Source organism: Athene cunicularia (genome assembly GCF_003259725.1).
Source record: "Athene cunicularia isolate RWA chromosome 4 unlocalized genomic scaffold, athCun1 chr4_part1, whole genome shotgun sequence".
NCBI classification, from domain to species: Eukaryota; Metazoa; Chordata; class Aves; order Strigiformes; family Strigidae; genus Athene; species Athene cunicularia.
Genome location: NW_020799098.1, coordinates 17,759,264 through 17,776,973, shown reverse-complemented (window position 1 = coordinate 17,776,973; position 17,710 = coordinate 17,759,264). Strand labels below are relative to the sequence as shown.

The following is a 17,710-nucleotide window of genomic DNA, read 5'->3' as shown; positions in this document are numbered from 1 at the left end:
CATCCTGCCCTAGGTATGCTGGACCGAATCCCAGAAAGCAGCAGCTGTCTGTCCTGCTTTGTGTAAATTACCAAATAGCAGAGATAGGTCTTGGGAAATCATAGGATGGCTAACTCAAAGGCTAGGTGCCACCCAGTGCCTCACCTGCCTCCTTTCACTGCTTGATGCTGGTAGAAAATGGCCTGACTCAGGCATATCAACAGCAATACCATGAAGCACAGGACTAAGGCATGTATGGTGAGGTGAGGTGAATGTCAGGGTGAATGACTTAAAGGTCCTTCTGATAATGCTAAAAAAGCTTCTGGGATAGATACTTTCTGCAGAAGTAACCCACTCCATACACAATGCTGATGGTCTGTTAGCCTGAAAACAACAAAGGAGCCATCTCAAACCAGTAAGAAAACCTTTAAAGTTGGCTTGAAGGTAGGTCAGCTCTGGCAAAGCTCATTCATCCGTGTTTTGTCCTTCATATGTACTATGCTTCATATGCACTAACACCTCCTAATGTCTTGAGTTAGGAATCATTAAACAGATCTATTATGAAAAATTGTTTAGAAAAATGCACTGAAAAAAGGGACAAAGGAGATATACTTGCCAAAGAATTGTAATGCAAGCATCTGCCTTTTTTTTGAAGATGGAAAAAAAAGCTACTAAAAGTCACCATGTTGCAAATATTTTAACAAGCCTGTATTTTCTTGTGAAGACTCTTCCCATTTGACTGACTAAAGGAGGGGCATTGGAGGTCTTCTGTATAGAAACAGCAAACTTCAGAAATATGGTGCTGATTTTAGAAAGCTGCTAGTTTCATTAGCAATGATACATAGATTACAAAATTGGTAGGAAGTGTCAAACACTTTCTAGATTAAGAGCATGTTGTTTGTTTTGCACATTTGCTGAGCTTAGTTGCCAATGTATAGACAAAAAACATTTGTAAATAATTAAATGACAAACGATTCCAGTTAAACCAGACTTTAACCTCACATTAATCTGTGATCTTCAAGAGTACGATGATGTTTCAAAACAATGCAGTGGGAAAAAGTTAGTTTATTTTAATTCCCAGTAATTTAATATAGTAAATTTCCTATACAAACTTTTTAAGCATCAATCTACGTAACATATTTTTTTTTTAAATTACACATCATTGCTTTCATAAGTTAGTTTATCAGCACAAAATACTGTGCAGATCACTTCTTACAGCCACATCACTTGAGATGACATACAGAATCAAAGATAAAAAATGCCACTGTGCATGTTTCATAACATAAATTAAGAAAATTACTCAGACTTGTCATTTTCTACAAAGCAAATCACCCACTAGACTGAACAGTGAATAATTTAACTGGAAATTTATACTGAACATCTGTTATTGGAACATTAATGTACAGAAGGCCTACATATCTATTGGTAGCTGAGAATACTATGAGATAACCTTTCTAAAAGGGGGATTTTTATGCACCTTCTTCATTCACTTCCTAAAATACTCTATCAAATTTAGTCTTTTTATTGACTGGAATGATTATCTCTTGAGAAAGTACTGAAGGGTATGTATTCAGATTAAAACAGAGGATCATTACAGTGAAGACCAGTAAATGCAAAGAGCATGTAATATACTCTTGTACTGTATATATATTGTACTATGCAACCAACTGTTGATCCAGAAGTACCACTAAATATGGGCTACTACAAGTAAACTCTTTCTTCTATACATTGAAAGGTAAATCTTACAAAAAAAAAAAAAAAAAAAAAAAAAAAAAAAAAAAGTGTCCTGACTGCTGTGGTTAGGAGTTACTTACTGATAAAAACTGGAGTAGAGTGATGTACTAGTAAGCATTATGCAGAACTTGAAAGTCAGAGGTTTTATTACCTGTGTAATGCAAAGCAATCAGAAGGCAGAAGTAACACTGGAAAGCTGTCAACATCTTTTTGTGTGAACACATAGAAGATGCGAGCTGAGGAGTCAGAGTTTTGCGGTGATATTTGAGGAACTGACCGACTCTGGTTCATGCAAAGATGCACACATTTTAGAGACATCCCGAGCTATGCAATAGGGTGCCCCAGAATTGCAAAAAGGCTCCTGTGTACAATACACAGCACTAGAAATTTCATGTATGGATTTACAGTTCAGACACAACAGCTACTCCTTCAGAATTTGTTGTCTACATGTATTTTGTTATACTGGATAGAAACTTGGAGATATTGCAGACTTAATTTTCTTAACATGCTTTCTTGACAGAATTGTTCTGGTTTAATTAATATATAAAAAACCTATTTAAGTGTAGATCAATTAACAGCCTTTTTCTACTAACAATTTCTCCAAATAACCTGAAAAATAATGTTGTTATTAACTAAAATACAGTTAGTTCTACCCAATTTTACTATAGATATTGCCCAGCTACATTTGTAATGGTGTATGATTTCTGGTTTTTTGTTGTCTTTTTTTTTACAGGATGAGAATATAATGCGATCCATGCAGCTCTTTGAAAATGTGATTTAATGAAGACATTAGGTCTACAACTAATGGACAAATATGAGCTATTCTGCAACATTATCTAAAAGATGGATATCCCACTTTATCATAAATAAAATTACTCAGCTTTACACTGAGACATGTATTATGCAAATAATTTTTTTATTATAAACTTTCCCAACAAAAGAACTTTCTAAATTATACAATTTAGCACAACAGTTGCAACTTAGTTAACAAGATCATTCTGAAAAGTCAGGTTTTTACTTCAAACCCAAACAAAATAAGACCTTACATTATGCAGCTTTATTACCATTCCAACCCCTAGATAAAATAGATACTATCACAAGGAGATTAAATAAATTCTCTTAGTTTTGCTACTTATTTGTACTGGATTAAGCTCCAGGTGTTTGCGTGTATTTCTTAAATCTTAGTTTCTAATTTATAAAGAGGTATTACCCTGTATTTTGTTTTCACATTTGTATGGTGTAGTCGTCATTTTTTTGAATAATACTTTCAGTTAAAGTGCTATAATCGATGTGCAATGCACAACTTGCTACAATTGCCTTTAACATTTGACTTGCTTTTCTCTTAAAAAAAAAAAAAAAAAGCCCCAAACCTAACAAAATAGATAACTTGAGAGGAAGAACTGTTATTGAACAAAAAAAAGAAATTGCTTATAGGTAGATATACTCCCTAACAAATATGAGTAAGCTTCTATCTATCACACCTAGTAAATCTGCATTTAATTTATCATTACATGAATATCAGGAGTCCTACATACTGTATTTCTAATTCTTCTTGGAAGTGTCTGCAAAGTTCATTACTTAAAATTAAGGATCTTCTGACTTTTCATGAAGAAACCTTAACTGGATCCTAACACCGTTTTCATGGGTACGTGTCTTTCGGTCTTTAATGAAGAAAAAGACATGAACTTCTGAAACTTCCCATTTCAGTCCTCAGAATGAGTATCACTATGTAGTAACATCTACTAATAATGACTGCTAGACAAGCTAACAGCTGTTTCAGCTTTTTGTAATATCTTTAATTATGAGACAGAATCAGAAAAAAATTGGAAACCTCAGCTGTATATCATCTATATGTGATAAATGCATTACCTTTTTTTAGGAACATTTCTTCATTAAGATTGGAGCTACCTGAATTCTGAACCTAGAAAGATTTTTCTAAAAAACTACATACCTAAAACCATAATATTGCCCCCCCATCCATGTAATTTTTAAGATATATTGTACACAGATTTTATGCCAATACTTTGAAATAGGTGAAATGCTATCAGAGATAGGCCAATCTTCATTGTCACATTGCTGCAGAAAATGTGAAAGGGGATTAACGAAGTAGAAAGAATGTTGCAAGCATTTTTTTGCAAAAATAAATCAGGTATCTATTCTGGTGTAGAGATGGGATGTTAGAAGCATGTTGAAGGCTGCTCTGCTATCACCAGTGTAGGATAAGAGTAGTACAATACATGTACACCTGAAATCTGCTGTAGCGTGTTTGTGTAAACTAAATGTGCACATTTTGTAAAAAAAAAATAATAAAGTAAACATGAAGAAAAACAAGCAGCATGGTCGATTTTTTTAGTTATTAAACAAATAATTGTAATTCTTCAAATTAAACATTTTTGCTAACAACATTTCTTTTTTTAAAAAAGCTTAAGTAAATAGGTCTTGAGTTAGCACAGTTCTGATCTTAGCAGAGATTGTAGCACAGTCCTGAAATAAATTTAGTTTAGCCAAGTAGTGGTAATTTAAAAAAAATTCTGAAAATGCTTACCCATGACAGACTTTTTTACTACCCTGTGCAACAGCATCATCTGATGACTAGAAAACCACCTTTCAACAACTTTAAATTCTGGAACTGAATTTACCTCAGGGGAAAAAGTTCTACAGCAAGTTTTGTTACTTCAGTCAGCTCTTCCTCACAGAGCAACTCAAATATCTGTAACAACATGAATTCTGAACAGTATTTATTACAAGACCTGTTAGGAGTTATTTTGCAATCAAGTTCAAATATGTTCATGAAGAAACACTGCACTCTACAAGGCTTGTCAGCCAGTTAAGCTTGCTTCTGCAATGTTTTTACTGTCTTTAACTCATATTTTTTTCATAGCTTCCATGTTCAGAAGTTTATTAGCTTGTCTGGAGCTGAATTCACAAGCTAGTCCCAAGCATATTTGTGACATTACAGAACTCAATGCAAAGGGAGCACAGCGTAAATCCTCCGAAGTTGCCTCCTACCTCTAGCTCACATTCAGTAGGCTCAAAGCTAACTGGAACTAATTAGTCAAGCAAATCCTAGGCTGTGGCTCTATGGAGCAACCTGATACCTTTCTACTGTACTATTCAGAACCTTGCCAGCTTCTCAAAACAGTGTGCTGAGAATAATGCATTGAGCAAGTTCAGTTTTGCAGCATATGCTACCTGTTTAGTGCGTTCAGCTTCGTAGCTTTAAAAGCTGACTCTCAAGAAGTCTAGGAGTGCTCATAGTTCTATGTCTCATCCAGCAAACCCTGATGAACCCAAACTGCATCCATCTGTGCCTGTGGCACAAAAAAAATTACAAGTTTCAAAATATATATGTAGTTTAACACAAAGTTAGTTATTATTTAAGTAATTACAGCTACATTATTTTACATCACAAAACCATACAAAATAAATTAAGCACTACAGCTATATTAAAGGAAATTATACTTTACAACGTAAGAATCAATATTTACTCTGTTTTTGAAATAATAGCCAGTAGTCCACGTCATTGTAAGCACAATACATAAACAAATAGCAGTCCATAGAGAGAGCGCATTATTTTAAATAGTCTTCCATAATTACATATTCACAAACTAATACGACTTTTCCGACTCTCTATCATGCTGAAGAATTGTGATTATTTTAAGATTCATACCCCAAGTGTAAGTTATGTTCACAGGCAGTTTCTTTCCAAACTTCATCTTACAGTAAAATCACTACAATTTTCTTGTTCAAGAGAAGATAGAACAATAGGTTGGAATTTTAGATTTGATGATAGCCACAGTTGCCTGTTGATGCAAATAAACCAAATTTAAACAAAGTAAGGAGCACTAGCACTACATACGAGAGTATATATATATACATATATAGCCTCTATAAATTGCATAATTCACAACTTTTACTTAATTATCTTTGTTACTATCAAATAGTAGAAAACTAAAAAGTTAAAATTTGCTGAGAAATTTACTGTCAAAAGGGCTGACAAAATGAACCATTGTGATAACTAATGCTGAAGAGTAAACATCCAAGAAAAGATACATGTAAACTTACCTAAAGTACCCAGTACCTAAAACTGGGCATAAATATAGACATGAAATAATATGGATTTTTGAATAGTGGAGTGATATTCTGGAAAAGACTTCCAATAAAATTAAGAATCATATACATTATAACTCATTTAGAATAGAAATTTGCTTAATTCATTAACTGGATTATATAATATTGCTTGTAATCACAATTTAGGAGTTTGTTTCCAGTTTTCTGCTCTATCTTACATTAATATTTTAAAAAGACACACAGAAAGACCTACTCACAAATCAGTAAGACTACAAGAAATCAGAGGACAGACAGAAGAATTAGAGGTTAATGATTCACTGGATTATTTACGTTATCTAGACATAAATTTTCAGAACATCAAGATTATATCTCAGGACGAGAAAAGGAGACAAGACCTTTTCTTGTCTTGCTACATATAAATAAAAAACTCTCATGCTTCTTTATTTGTCATGGTGTTTTCAAGTCTGTAATATGAACATTGCTATTGCCCTTAAATGAATATGAGCACACATTAAAAAATGAAGTCGTGTCTACTGATTATTTGAGTGCCTACTGATTAAGGCCCACAGGCTCGGAACTGGTAGACCTCTATTTATGGTACCTACCCTTTAGGTTATTCCTATTCTTTATCAATGACCATTTAATATAATACATAAAGTGTTCATAGAGTCAAGAAAGCAAATAATTTTCACTTCTAGATGAATATTCAAGCCAATACTCTCACTTTTTCTTCTCTTCTTTCTGCACAATGTACAGCACAACAGAAAACAGCAACAGAATGTTCAGCAGAAAAATACTCTGCATTTATTACTTAAAGCATTTTTTTGATTTATAGCAATTGCAGATCTAACCTCTGGGTTAACCAGGGTGGGCTGGAATGGGAGTATCTAATTTCCTCAGTAGGTGACCTAAACAATATGCTATTAGTAGGAAAGAGTAGGCATCATCAACAGCAAAAAAAAGTATCTTTCAGCAGAAGTAAATCCTGTTAAGAAAAGTATTCAGGCTCAAAAAGGGGAACATGAAGCCTGCATCCCAGGTATACTGAAGCAAGACAAATATTCAGCCTGAGTCAGGTCTCAGTACTCTAGAAGGAGACAATTACCAATTGACATCTGGTGAATTCCTGGATCACTCTTCATAGGCATCTAGTCTACCCTATGGTCTGTGCAAGAAGCTCACATGCTTCACTCAGCATAAGCATCTAAGTTCTGCAATACCTAACTTGGAGCAAGGACTTATACTAGGCATCCTGGATCTTATTCCATGCAACTAACCCATTTGTCACACCAGTTCAAACCCTGGAAAAAAAATTTAGACTTTCTAGAGAAATTAAGAATTTTAAGAAAGAACAGCAAGTATCTCATTTAACCACTAAGCCTGCATAAGCTTCCCACTAAGGGCAATAAAATGTTCCAATCAAATATCATGCGTAGGGATCCACATGGATGCATACTTGCTCCTGAAAAGAGTTCTCCTAAATGGGGCTTGGTGTGCTGTGCTCTAAGAGTTCAGCCATGCAGCTGCTTATGTAGGTGTGGATCCCTTGAAATATTTAATGAGACATACTCCTGCACTTCCTGCTCAGAGATTAAAACAATGGAGAATACAAATGAAATGTGTGAGATAAAAAATGCGAGACAACAAAATCTAACTGGCAAAATATGGATTACTTAGAGTAGCTTTAATGCAATTTCTGTTACCACTTTAGTCAAACAGACTAAACCAACTCTTTTATTATGGACTGGAACACAACTGCTAATTGCCACAGTGCAAAATCCTGTGGTTTATCCAATATGAGTAGTTGCGACATGTAAAAATAAGCAGTTTTCAGAAGTGAGTTCTTAATCTGAAAGCCAGAGTTGGAAGTTGTTTTGGCAAAGCTGCATTCAAATGTGCAGATTATAGAACAATCACTTGATCAACTCACCTTCCCACCATATTGCTCCAACTTTTGTAAAGCAACAGTAATTTTTTCTCTAAATTTCTTGTGCATCAATCTCCTTGAAAGCTATTGGAAAAATAAAATCATAAAGTAAAATAAAAAGGGTTGCTGCACAGTATAGTACAATATATGCAAAGCAGTCAATATAATTGTATTTTATTGCTTTATTTCCTCTTATCTTTGTAAAATTAAACTGAAAAAACACATTGCTTTATAGCTTGTAACTGACGTCAAAATACAGAACTCAGTTAAAGTAAAAGGAATAAAAATGTTAACTGATGGTAAAAAAAAATCAAAGAAAGCTCAGCTGTTAGCCAAAAAGAATACTCATTTTTTGCTTCTGGCAAATAAATTTTAAAGAGGTATCAACCTTAAAAAAAGTAATTCTTAAAGTGCTGTCTGCATGACAATTTAAAACATTTTTCATGTGTGCTGAAAGAGATTTATTATATTTATTATTATATACTTTTAAAAAAAACTATTGCAATTTCACTCTTCTGCATTGGATGTCTAAAAGGTCCTTTTATTTGCTGTAAAAGTGCACTTCAGAAGCAGGCTAAATGAAACCATGTAAAGCCTGTCTGACAGAGGAAGGATGTTTACAGGACTCAATATAAAAATACTTTCCATAATCCTACTCTGAGTTTATTTAATGAAAACTATCTTGTCTAGAATTCCCATTTGAAAGAAGTGGGAATATTTGCCTATGTTAATTTTTTGAAACTTTCATGGATTTTAAAAAAATATTTACACTTAAAATGCAAAACTCATTTTGCAATAAACACAAACTTGCGTTCAAAACATAGCATCTATTTCACCTCAAGCTTGAAGCTGCATCTTTTTAAAATAGTAACGGCAACAGTTCCATTATTCTCCATTTTATATTACCAACAGGTTTTGGACCTTGCTAGAACTTTTTAAGTCACCATATTATTGTGGAATGATGAATATATGAAGTAATGCTTTTCACGGAACTGTTGAGCCCTCTGCTGTATCTGTGTAGATATTGTAGTAAACATCTCAACAAAAGAACCATAAAAATGTAGATGATTTTTTACTACAGCATTAAAAACTTACGTTTGTGAGTAGATGCTTAAGATGGCCATTAAGAGATGGGCCAACAACAGCACTCAGATGAACTAAAGCATCCAATCCCCTTCCAAATACCTCATCATCCGAATGGGCCTTCAGAGGGGCAAAAAGAAAATCCTGTCAGTAATATGCAGACAAATGCACAAGTTCTTCAAAACTGCAATCTCTACATTAGGTTTGAATATAGTATTTTTAAAAATTAAACCTACTGTGCAACTGCTAATTGTTATAATGTTACAAGTTTAGAAATACAATATGACTGAATATTAGTATCTAGAGGTAACATTTAAAAACAATTCTATTTTTGAAGTACAAAACAAAGGTATCCACAAAATGTCAGTGGAACTCTTGTATTTCTGAGACAAGGAAAATAATTTGTTATTGATGAAATAAAAAAATCAGCAGGCAAAACAGTTTACTACACGACGATTTAGTGCTTCACAGTGTATTAGAAAGAGCCCTTCAAATGGAGGTATGTTGAAACTGGGAGACAACATTTTAGTTACAAATGTAATGAATTCAGGGTCATTTCAATGTAATTCATAACAATAATTGTCTTTGTTGGAGAAACACAGGAGCCAATGACTTTCTAGTTCAATTAATTTAGTCCCCTGCCAACCACAGCTTTGTCACCTGGCAGTGATTATGAGGCTCTTATCTGCTCCTAGGGTGCTTTGTCATCTTTATTACTCCCATGGGAAGGTTCTTCTATACCTGAGTTCTCTAATGGTTTAGTGATCTCCCTCTCCCTTTAGCAGAGAAATTAATTCATAACAATTTATTTTGTTCTTGTACTAATACTGACCCTTATTTAAACATTTTTCCATTCTGACATTTGAGTCCTGAACTTTTTTTTTAACTAGAAGTCATTGACTGCTTGTGTAATAGAAGGTTTAACAAGACTTTATACCAAAACAGTTCAACGATTAAAATTATCAGATGAGTAACAGTAATTGGAAGAACAGACGAGTAATTTTTCTAATTTTGTCTTCCAATCTAAACCAAAGATACTGATAACACAGAGTTCTGATCTTCTATTACACCTCTTGATCTGAGATCATAATGAATTTTCAAACTTTCAGCCATTTCTATAAAACCAGAACTGAAACACAACTATGTTAAAGGATAGCAAGCAGCTGAAACAGAAAAGGGCTCTGAAAGATAAGAAAAAAATACAAAAGAGATTACCTTCAAGGCCAATACTTTTACCTCTGAAGGAGTGGAAAAGTTAAAACCCTCTTAAAAATTAAGAATACGACCTCAAACATTTTAATTGTATTCTTCCCTTTTCCTCATTGGTATATACTGTTTTATGTTTGTAGCATGTCTTGAATTTTTAAATGTAACAGATGAGTATTTATTCCCGCATCTCCATTTTTTTTCACCTTGACTTTTACTTTTTTTTCAAGTTACTATGTGAATATATCTGCTTATATTCAGATCTTTAATCGACCATTTCAACAGAATTTGTCCATAGCTACTGTCATATGGCTATACAAGGAATTGTCCATCTGAATGAATTTACAGTTACAGACATATTTAACATATAAAACCAAAGCAGGGTTAATATGAGAAAAAGAAATTATTCCCACCCCCAACCCAAAAGCCCATGCAATATATTTATCACATCAGTATTTCCCATGTAGTCATCACCAGCACAAGAGAAAAGAAAAAAAAAATCAAACCCATTAAAATCTCTGCATGAAGAGTAAGACATACCAATGCAGTCTTTAACACTGGAACTAAACGAGGCAACAAGGGAATTGCTTTTTCGGTAGCACCTTCAACCGTAAGTAATTCTTTAAAACCCTCCTTTGAAACAAATGTATAGGGATGTTTTGTCTCTCTTAGACCCTGTTGCAAATGTAAAACATGTTTGCTTAATAGTGAGCCTTCTTTTAAACAAAAACACATTAAAAAGTTCCACATGGCAGCAAGATAATGTTTAGAGTTCCTTACATCAGTTCAAAACATAAAATACACTAACTCCACCATGTGGAGCTATTGAGTACAACTCTGCTCAGAGAATATTCTTATTTATTTGTTTTTTAGAAAATTGAATATTAAACCCCATATTATGAATACTGCCAATTCAGCTGATATTTGTACTTCATTACCTTTAATCTAACTACCCAGGGTAATTTTATTAACAATACCATGAACAAGTCTAGGCTATATTTCTAAATAGTTTTCATCCTCTGAAGGAAAAAAAACCCTAGAAGGTGAGCTATGGAAGGAAAGACACTCTCACTACATACACCCCTCTGCAACATCAGAAACTTGCAGTTGGTACGAGTAAGCACTTCTAGTGAAGACCTGACTGGCAGAACTCAAAAATTTAAAACCGTATGGCTGAAGTCTTTCTTCTTTCCATAATAGAAGCTATCAATTACTTTAGGAATTGACAGATTTGTTTAATCTTAGAAAAAAAAAATATATATAAAAAAGCCACCTTTAGAGTATGCACTTTATTCTATCTACGATACTGTATTCAACATTTATTTAGACTCCTGAAACATATTTGGTGATAAATGTGCTGAGAAAACAGAAGCCTGAACATAATGTATAGTATTTCTCTTTCACTTACTTACAGGCTGCTATTTCCACTGTATTAGTTCAATCTATTGAGGAGAGCACTCTTACTTCAGTAAGTAGGCTTTATATACAAAAAGAATCAAAACAATTTTGTTTACAAAAGACCCTGCAAAGCCACAAATGGACTGAAGTGTTTCATTCAACAGTTGGGAATCTGAGATGCAGTCTTGTATTTGGCCAGTATCTCAAAGATTAAATAGCTCTACCTAGCTGTCCCAGAACTTTCTGAAGAACTACAAATGGCAATGTTCATGACTATCTTCATTTATACAAGATCCTTGCAAAAGTTTTTTATAATGTTTCCTAGTAGGTGAGTCTAAGTTAGCTATCTTATCTTGCTACAAAATGCCATTAGGAAATTGCAATTAGGAAATTCTGCATCTTTAACTTTGCAAGAAAATTGAGCTTACCTCTGCCAATGTTACAAGAAGAGGATCAAAGGGAACAGTTTCAGGAAGGCATTCCCATTGCAGTCTGTGCTTTACTGAGCCATGGACTAACCTATATAAAGAATAAAGTTTTAACAAATTAACATATAAGAATACATAATTTATTGTTAACACTATTCACTTTAAATACATCACCAATTGGTTTGCAATATTGTTATGTTATAATGTTATATACACAATTTCAATACATACTGCTCTCCTTAGTCACATGTATAATGGTATTTACCAGTGCTGCAATTATAATTCCCAAATATGGCATTTTCAAAATTCTGCTCCTAATCACATAGAAATCAGAAAACAAAAGTTATAAAAATTATAGATGCCTCCCGTACTGACACAGGATGCTTTGCCAAGTTACTTATTTTGATAAATATCAAGAAATGTTTACATCTGATAACAATTGGAAGGAAAATCAATTGAAACTGAAAGAAAATCATATTGGAATTCATTAATTACTCCTAAGATACAGATAAAGGCTATGTATTGATTATTTTATACATGTATATGCATGTATTAATGATTACTTAAATTTTTGTTAAGTAATTCTACATGCACTTGACAAAATAGTAAAGTGCTTATTGTCCAGGCAAATATATAGCAAACAAAAGTTACTTAACATACCACAAACTATTACATAGAAGTAGTTTTCTTAATATCTGCTATTGCTGACAACTACAGAATTGGAATATTCAAGAAAATGTCGTCATACTACTTACTTCAGACAAAAAAGGACTGCAAGATGTCTACTTAGTAAAATAGCACTAACCTTACTGTCTTTGTTAGTAGGGAGAAATCCATTACTTGAAGAAATCAACTTCATTCATGAAAGATGAAGCAAACCAAATCTACAAATACTTAGCTATTCTTTAAAAATGCAGCTTCAGTATTAACAGAGCATAAAAAAAGAACCAAAAGACAGTCTCAAAGATATGGAAAATTGCTTTCTGTTTTGAGAAATGTTTCAGAAATCTTTTCATAAATGAATGGAATCAAACAGCGTAACTAAAAGATCAAACATGAATAGATGTATTTCAATCTGTGCAATTCTACTTAACCATTATGTATTTAGTAAAATATAAACAAAACCAACACACCTGCAGGGGATGCCACCTTTAGCGTATATAGCAGCAAATGTAGAAGGTGGTTGAGAATAGGCACTAAACTGTGAAGGCAGAAAAAAAAAAATATTCATAACAGTATTGTTTGATAACTATTACGTATATGTTAAAACTGCAGTTTACCAAAAAAGAATTTATTTTGTATGATTTTAAAACTAATTAAAAGAACTGCAGCTGTGGTGGAAAACATATATGGTACATTTGTCAGAAAACTGCTTTTCAGAATTGTCTGCCTAGGAAGTTGTGAAAATTGATAAATAATACAGAATCAATGCTCTCCTGATGAAATACCTTTATTTTTCTATTTTCTCTTGCAAACCTTAACACTCTCCCTAACAAATTAAGAACCTCTCACTTTCCTGATCATAGAATCATAGAATGGTTTGGATTGAAAGGGACCTTAAAGATCATCTAGTTCCACTTTCCCACTCCTCCTGCCGTGGGCAGGGTCACCTTCCACTAGATCACTAGATGCTTCCACTACATTCTCTGATTGTTGTTATATTGGTAACACGCAGAAGGCATACCATTCTGATCTCAGTCTAGACAAAAGTACAAGGTGGCAAGATGTGGGAAAAACACCAAATGTTGGGCAAGATGGTATGAGGGCACTGGAAATCAGTAGGGAGGTTCATACTGGGTGAGAACCTAAGAAGGACTCACTGGAGGAGGAAACTAGGAGCTTCATGGGAAGAAAGCCTGCATAAAGTTGTTTTTTATCACATACACGCTTCTTATGCATATGAACTATGATATTATTTATTAGAGTTATAATTCAGTGCTACTTCCCAGACTAAACACCTTATCACAAAGCATATAGCAGGAAATACAATGAAATCTTAATTTTTATCTTTTAGTGTTTGAATCTACATTGCTAAAATTATGTGCATGATTTGATGACTTCTCGGTTTAATTAAGTCATTGTATTACTTGCAAAAAAAATTTCAAGAAAAAAAATGCCCACATAAAAGTATTCAGCCTCTGTTTACAGCAAACTAGTATCTCTCCAAAGTACACCTGTATTTAGGCCATTTTCCAAAAAGTCTGTGACAATACTAATTGTTTGGCTAAAATGGCGCAATGGTGAGTTATAATTCACCCACTCAAAGCTAGTTCTCCAGGCACAGGGCTTCTGTGAAATAAACAACTCCTTTCATCAGCCTTCTCCTGAGAGCTCAAACTCTTCCCAAAGTATTATGTACTTGGAAGTTTCAAGTATTGCTTGCTATTAAATTGCTAGATTTTATGAAGTCTTGATCATCTTCAAGATGCTAACAGATTTTTGGGTTTCATTGCATAACTGAGATCAGTTCCACTAAAGCAGCAAGTACCAAATTTTATAACTATACCAAAAAAACCCAAACCCTTTTAAATTCTTAGCTCTAAATCTCTTTTTAGGCCAAAAGCCCACAGAAAATAAAAAAGTTAACATCCAAGCCATAATTGTACCAAACCCCTTTTTTTAAAAAAAAGTAATAAATATGTTACACCTCAGGCACTTAAACTTAGAAATCAGGGCATGTATGATTAATAACACAAGTTTAATTTACATTTACAAACAGGACCAGAAGTATCATGTCCTGCCTATATTTCATCAAGTAAGGAAATTCCTTCCAACAAGAGTTCTCTTTTAAACAAACAGAAAACCCACCACCAATACATACTGGATCAATAGTTTTAGGATTCAGCTTGTCACTAGGCTTTGGCTGTGGTTTAATTGCAGGTTCTTCAGAAGGCGGCAAAGGAGAAGATGTCTTGCTTTTCTGTACTGCAGTCTTTGGTTTTATTTGGATGCCTGATGACATCCTTAGAACACTGCTTCCTAGAATAGAAAAAGATTAAAAACATAAAATAATTGTCATTTCTATATGACATAATATCAACCGTTAGATTCACCAGGTCCAAAGACTGACATGAACAATGAATCAAGAAAATCTGAATAAGCGTACTAGAAAATAATTGCTTATTCTTATATATCCTACGCAGTGCATAGGCTAATTTTAACAGTCTTATCACTCCATCTTTCAAATGCACACTTTCCTAATCCTGAGCTGCTCCCCTTCACTTCTGTACTTTGAGATTTACAGCAGAAGGGAAATTAGCTACAGTCTGCCTTTAGGTAGCCTACAGAAATCTGAGCAGCAGTATGGTGCTCAGCAGAACAGCCCAGAGTGAAATTGGCTGGCTGGGTACAGTTACAGCAGAAGACAGTAACAAGCTGAGGAATGGCCGGGATGAAGAAATGAACAGAAGAACAAGTAGATTCAGGACACAAAAACCAAAGTAGAATCAATAAGAGAAGAAAACAAAAGTGTAATGCAGCAAAGAAAGAACATGAAAAATTAATTTCAATTCTATTAAGAAGAACGAAAGTATTTTGTTAAGAAAAAAAAAAAAAGAAAAAATCTTTCTGTATACATCCTTAAATACTGGTTTAGGTACACTATCTTCCAAATATTAATGCAACAGCTATATGTGTTACTATAAATGTATGTAATTGAGTTAAAATTTCCCTAATAAAAATAATAGTCTAGCCTGACACTATGATGAATAATACAAATTATTCCTGGGAAAAGAAAGGTTTTCAAATGTTAATAAAATTATAAAGTGTGAAAATGCTAGTTTTGAATATTATTAATGTTCATGCTGTGGTGTACTCTGGATGGAGAAAACAATTTAGTAAATAAGAAATCACATTCTTTTAGGAAATGAGAGATGACACTATATAGAAATTAAAATAATAGGACACAAGTTAAATAAACAGTGCCACAAGGATGAGCAGGGTGCTTGCCATCCATCCATCACCTTTTGCAAGTTGATGGAACTTGTTTTTGTCAACAACATGATTAAATTCCAGATACTGACATCAGGATGAACTTGACAGGCAGTTTTTTGCCATGCTACTTCCACACCCTCAGCTCTATAAACCACCTGCCCTAATCTCTGCCAGGGTCTTGTACATGCAGTCCTTGTTTAGCTTGGTTATTCTAATTCTTCCCTCCAAACAGAAATTCCAGTCAGGTACTTCTGTCATTATCTAAATGACTAAATCTTTAGGATTACTTCTGTTTCTAGTAAGAAGTGATAAGGTCCAGGCACTTGTGTAGATAATGCTATGTCCTTATGACTTGCAGCAAGAACTAAATGTGGTGCCTAAATCTCACTAAATGTTAAGAAACAACATACAGTAATGATTATTAACTAAAACACAAATACAAAGCAAAACTAAAATTGAAAGTTTAAATCAATACTCCTTGACTGATGATTCAATCAGAACTAGTGGTTCAAACCAGTTAACCCACTGCACATTGTTTTCTCTTTCCTACTGTTTTCAAAATACAGCCTGTCTCCAGTAACATTTTTTTTAAAGAGAAATTAACATACCACAATTAGAGTATTGTCTCTTCAGAACACACAAAAACTTATATGACACTTATGGGAACTATTCTGTTTGTAAAATGCAAATTATTAAAACCAGAAATAATTCAAAGCACTAAAAGACCAATAGCATAGAAAATTTATGGATTTTATGTGCCAGCTTATTATCACAACACTCTAATCACATTACAGTTAGAAAACACATTTTTAACTATCAGAAAAATAAGAATCAAAATGGTTTTACACTATAAAAACACCAGGTAAGTTCTTGACATTAGCATAATAGATCACAAAATAGTGCTATCAGTGTCAACCTTAGAAATGTACAATTGCTCAGAATGCAGTCATCGCATCATCATATTTTTCTCAGAAAAGTATTCAGAAGTAATTCAGATGGATTCAAATTCTTTTCCAAGAAGTAATCAAGATACATGCCAATGACATTACTAAGGTGTTAATTAATGACAAAATATTTCTAGATGCATTTGAGAAGTCACTGGTTTGACCATCAGAGAAAGTAAACAATAAAAGCTGTGACAACAGGCAGGAACAATGTTTTAGCCCATTGAGACAAAAGCAAAGATAGGAGTAAAAGACAGTGATAACGGTTTTGTAAAAACGCAGCTGAGCTAACAGGTCTATGTATTGGCAGAGGAGGAGATGGCAGATAGCGGAAGAAGGACTTTTGATAAGGAGATCTCAGTCTTCAGAGCAAGATGAAAGTTCCTGTGTAGTCAAGAGCTGGGAAAGTCACACACATTTGTAGAGAGATCAGACAGCACAAATCTAGTCGGGAATCAAACGAGTGACATACAAGGTTTGGTACAGAAGTGAACCATCCTACTGGCAGATGACAGACTTCAAGCAAAGGACAGAAATCGTTAAATAGAAATAGAACAAGCACCTTTAAAAGACATGTTTCAAAGGAGGAAAAGTGCGACCTGGAGTTTGGGTTCTAGGAGTCACTTAAGAAAGGCGGAACGAAAGTAAGTAGGATTTTAAAGGCGAGGTTGTTCCCTTACCCTGGTGAGTGTCAGCTCTCCCGGAGCGCAGCTAGGGCAGAGAGCGAAAGAGATACGGGGCATCAAGCACCGTAAGAGGCTCGAACAACAGGCTCTGGCAAGTTACCCCAGAGCCGCCGGACCGATTCTCGCCGACACCGCGGGACATCGAGACCCAGAGACACGCAAGCCGCTCCTCGGGCCCCTCTCCCCTCCCCACACCTCCCACTCTCTCGCGGGGAAGCCCAGACGAGGCGGCCAGAGAGGAGCGCGGGGCCGGTGGGCGGCGGGATGCCCCCTTGTCCGGCCGCACGGGCAGCGCTCCCTGCGGGGCGGCCGGAGGGGGCC

At 34.4% G+C, this 17,710-nt stretch overlaps 2 protein-coding genes across 12 annotated transcripts in view; one reads left to right on the top strand and one right to left on the bottom strand.

Annotated features, from left to right (window-relative positions):
- The window catches only part of KCNIP4 (potassium voltage-gated channel interacting protein 4), a 426,114-nt gene extending 422,997 nt beyond the window's left edge, over positions 1–3,117 (top strand). For all 10 annotated transcript variants that reach the window (XM_026846786.1, XM_026846780.1, XM_026846782.1 and 7 more), the window contains one exon: positions 2,447–3,117. In XM_026846786.1, coding sequence (XP_026702587.1) covers positions 2,447–2,494 — 48 coding nt within the window. In that variant the 3' untranslated portion in view covers positions 2,495–3,117. The remainder of the gene's footprint in view (positions 1–2,446) is intronic.
- A 988-nt stretch (positions 3,118–4,105) lies between these two features.
- PACRGL (parkin coregulated like) lies at positions 4,106–17,704 on the bottom strand. 2 transcript variants are annotated; one of them, XM_026846791.1, is made up of 8 exons: positions 17,384–17,704; positions 14,648–14,805; positions 12,960–13,027; positions 11,827–11,917; positions 10,541–10,675; positions 8,807–8,914; positions 7,715–7,795; positions 4,106–5,516 (listed from the first exon to the last, which is right to left on the bottom strand). In XM_026846791.1, exons 2-8 carry the CDS (start codon positions 14,786–14,788, stop codon positions 5,460–5,462), a joined length of 681 nt encoding a protein of 226 aa, XP_026702592.1. In that variant the 5' UTR covers positions 14,789–14,805; positions 17,384–17,704; the 3' UTR covers positions 4,106–5,459. The 2 variants fall into 2 exon arrangements, with proteins under 2 accessions (XP_026702592.1, XP_026702593.1); XM_026846792.1 differs by lacking the exon at positions 10,541–10,675.
- Positions 17,705–17,710: the final 6 nt, after the last annotated feature.

Bases quoted from the DNA above. Each gene is read 5' to 3' on its own strand.
- PACRGL (XM_026846791.1), bottom strand. From the start codon at position 14,788: ATGTCATCAGGCATCCAAATAAAACCAAAGACTGCAGTACAGAAAAGC. The intron at 13,028-14,647 runs GTATGTATTGGT...CTGCCTTCACAG, and splicing joins ATCCTAAAACTATTGATCCA to TTTAGTGCCTATTCTCAACC. The intron at 10,676-11,826 runs GTAAGCTCAATT...CATTTGCAACAG, and splicing joins TTCTTGTAACATTGGCAGAG to GGTCTAAGAGAGACAAAACA.